This window comes from Odontomachus brunneus, unplaced genomic scaffold (assembly GCF_010583005.1).
Source record: "Odontomachus brunneus isolate Ranch 3 - 2012 unplaced genomic scaffold, Obru_v1 Obru_scaffold_037, whole genome shotgun sequence".
Classification (NCBI taxonomy): domain Eukaryota; kingdom Metazoa; phylum Arthropoda; class Insecta; order Hymenoptera; family Formicidae; genus Odontomachus; species Odontomachus brunneus.
This window is the reverse complement of record NW_022639487.1, coordinates 2,038,657-2,041,092: the sequence shown is the minus strand read 5'-3', so window position 1 is coordinate 2,041,092 and position 2,436 is coordinate 2,038,657. Positions and strand designations below refer to the sequence as shown.

The 2,436-nt window shown below is 41.3% G+C and overlaps 1 protein-coding gene across 1 annotated transcript in view; it reads left to right on the top strand.

Moving 5' to 3' along the window:
- LOC116843951 (cytochrome P450 6k1-like) overlaps positions 1-2,436 on the top strand; it is a 9,964-nt gene extending 7,528 nt beyond the window's left edge. Inside the window, exons 8-11 of the mRNA XM_032814931.1 lie at positions 310-835; positions 899-1,120; positions 1,217-1,462; positions 1,692-2,436. Coding sequence (XP_032670822.1) covers positions 310-835; positions 899-1,120; positions 1,217-1,462; positions 1,692-1,864 — 1,167 coding nt within the window. The 3' untranslated portion in view covers positions 1,865-2,436. The remainder of the gene's footprint in view (positions 1-309; positions 836-898; positions 1,121-1,216; positions 1,463-1,691) is intronic.

The window sequence follows — 2,436 nt, the reverse complement described above, 5'->3', positions numbered from 1 at the left end:
ATATATATATATATATATATATATATATATATATATATATATTTGAATTGATAAACTTGGATCTAACTCTGAGTAAAAATCTGAGTATCTCAAATGAGACAAGTTTCAGATAACAATTATTAATACAAAAACGTTAGACCTTGATTGAATTTATAATATATATGCTAATCAGATTTTTATTTTTTTCATTCGCTTCTTTCTGTTGAACGCGAGCTATATCTTTCCTTCATACGGATAAGTCGACGAGAGCAAACTGAAGGAAGCCGATGAAGAGATACTTCACAAAGTAACCATATTTCGATTTTTCAGATAGACACGTTTGGGGCAAATTTGTTCATGCTCGATGTGAAACGATGGCGGCCGTTGAGAGCTAAGCTCTCGCCCACCTTCTCATCGGGCAAGCTGAAAGACATGTTCTACCTTCTGGTGCAATGCTCGAATAACTTCGACCAGTACTTAGATCGTCTGATACAGCAGAAATCAGACATAGATTGCGGAATAATCACGTCCAAGTTCACCGCCGACGTGATAGGCACCTGCGCGTTTGGCATAGATTTGAACACATTAAACGACGAGGAGTGCGATTTCTTGCGACTGATGAAAGGGATGACGACGCCGTCTACGAAGATGATTCTCAAGGACATCCTGAGACGCATGTTGCCGCGAGTCTACGATCTCGTCGGTCATTATCTCATCAATAAGGAACTCGAGCAATTTTTCATGAAGACAACCGTCGACACTATCGAGTACAGATGGAAGTACAACATAATCAAACACGATTTCGTGGATATACTTCAGGATCTCAGGAAACATCCTGAGAAGTTGCCCGAGTTAGGTACGATAAGAATTGAATTCGCGGCCGACCTCAAGTTCACATGTAAAATTTCTCTTCTTGCAGAATTGACGGACAATATCATCGTGGCGCAAGCTGTGACGTTTTTGGTCGCAGGCTTCTTCGCGTCCTCCGTAACGATGAGCCATATCCTGTACGAGTTGGCATTGAATCAGGACATGCAGGAGCGACTCAGGGATGAAATCACCGAGGAGCTCAAGAAGACCAACGGTGTGATGGAGTACGACAGCATAAAAACGATGAATTATCTAGACGCGATCTTCAAAGGCAAGATGCTCGTTGTTCACACATACATATAGTGTTGTAAATCGAGGCGATCGAACGGAAACCAAAACTTTCGCATTTCTTTTCCCTCAAATTTAGAGACCCTGAGAAGATACGCGCCGATCACGCACATTATGAGACAGTCACTCGCGCCCTACACTTTCTCCGGAACGCAAGTACACATCCCGAAGGGACAGCAGATCTGGATACCGGTGCACACGCTTCATCTCGATCCTAGCATCTATCCCAATCCGGAGACCTTCGATCCTGAACGATTCAGGAACGGCGCGCCGCTGAATTCGGTCACTTATCTGCCGTTTGGGGATGGTCCTAGAAACTGTATTGGTAATGTGTCTGGAGAAATCTCAAGTTTCTCTCAAATTTCTCTCGTCCGAAATTACGTTAGATCGCGATATTACATGAAACTTAACGAACGACCTCATATTCGCGTACACAAGCTAAGAAACTTTCGTGTGACCTCCGATATTCGTTTCGCAAATAACTCAACCACTGCGGTGGTAAATATCGAACATCCTGCATGACGGTGCTAACCAGAGCAACGAAATGTTTTTAGGTGCCCGTTTCGCGACATACCAGACGAAGGTTGGCATTGTGGGAATATTAAAGAACTTTAAAATAGACACGTGCGAGAAAACCAACTTTCAATACGGCAAACCGTCTCGCTCCTTCATCCTCGCTCCAAAGGAAGGCATGTACCTGAGGTTCTCTAAAATCAATCGGGGTTAACTTATAAACGCAGCAAAAGATATACGTACTATTTTCTCTATATCGCAGCGCTCACGTCATCTCTCGATTTACTACTCTCAATTTCTTTAAATCAAGTTATTATCTCACTATATAATATTCATATATATTTCAATATATATAATTTCGCTATATAATATTCATTAATGTTATATGAATTAATCATGCTGATGCATTAGATTAGAAAGCTTGGTTCGATCTTCAATAATTAAAATACACGTGACACGAAAACATTAGTAATATCTCATTCTGCCAAGATATCGGCGAAGGATCATAGACAACGACAACGAATATTTGGCCGGTCTTTTTCCATCGAATGCAATGAGCTCAACTGAAAGTTCGACTCGAATGGAGCTTTTAGTTCGATCCAATGTATTAACGGCGACTATAGACTATATGGAATAAATGGGAATATTTTATCGATAACGGTATTCGTGCGTTTCGGGCTACTTTTGTATTTAATTTAATCCAATGGATGCACGTTTCGGGCATTGTACCACCGTAGCGGCGTTCTAGAAACTTGTTACGGCAGCAATAAACTTTTGTCCCGAGTA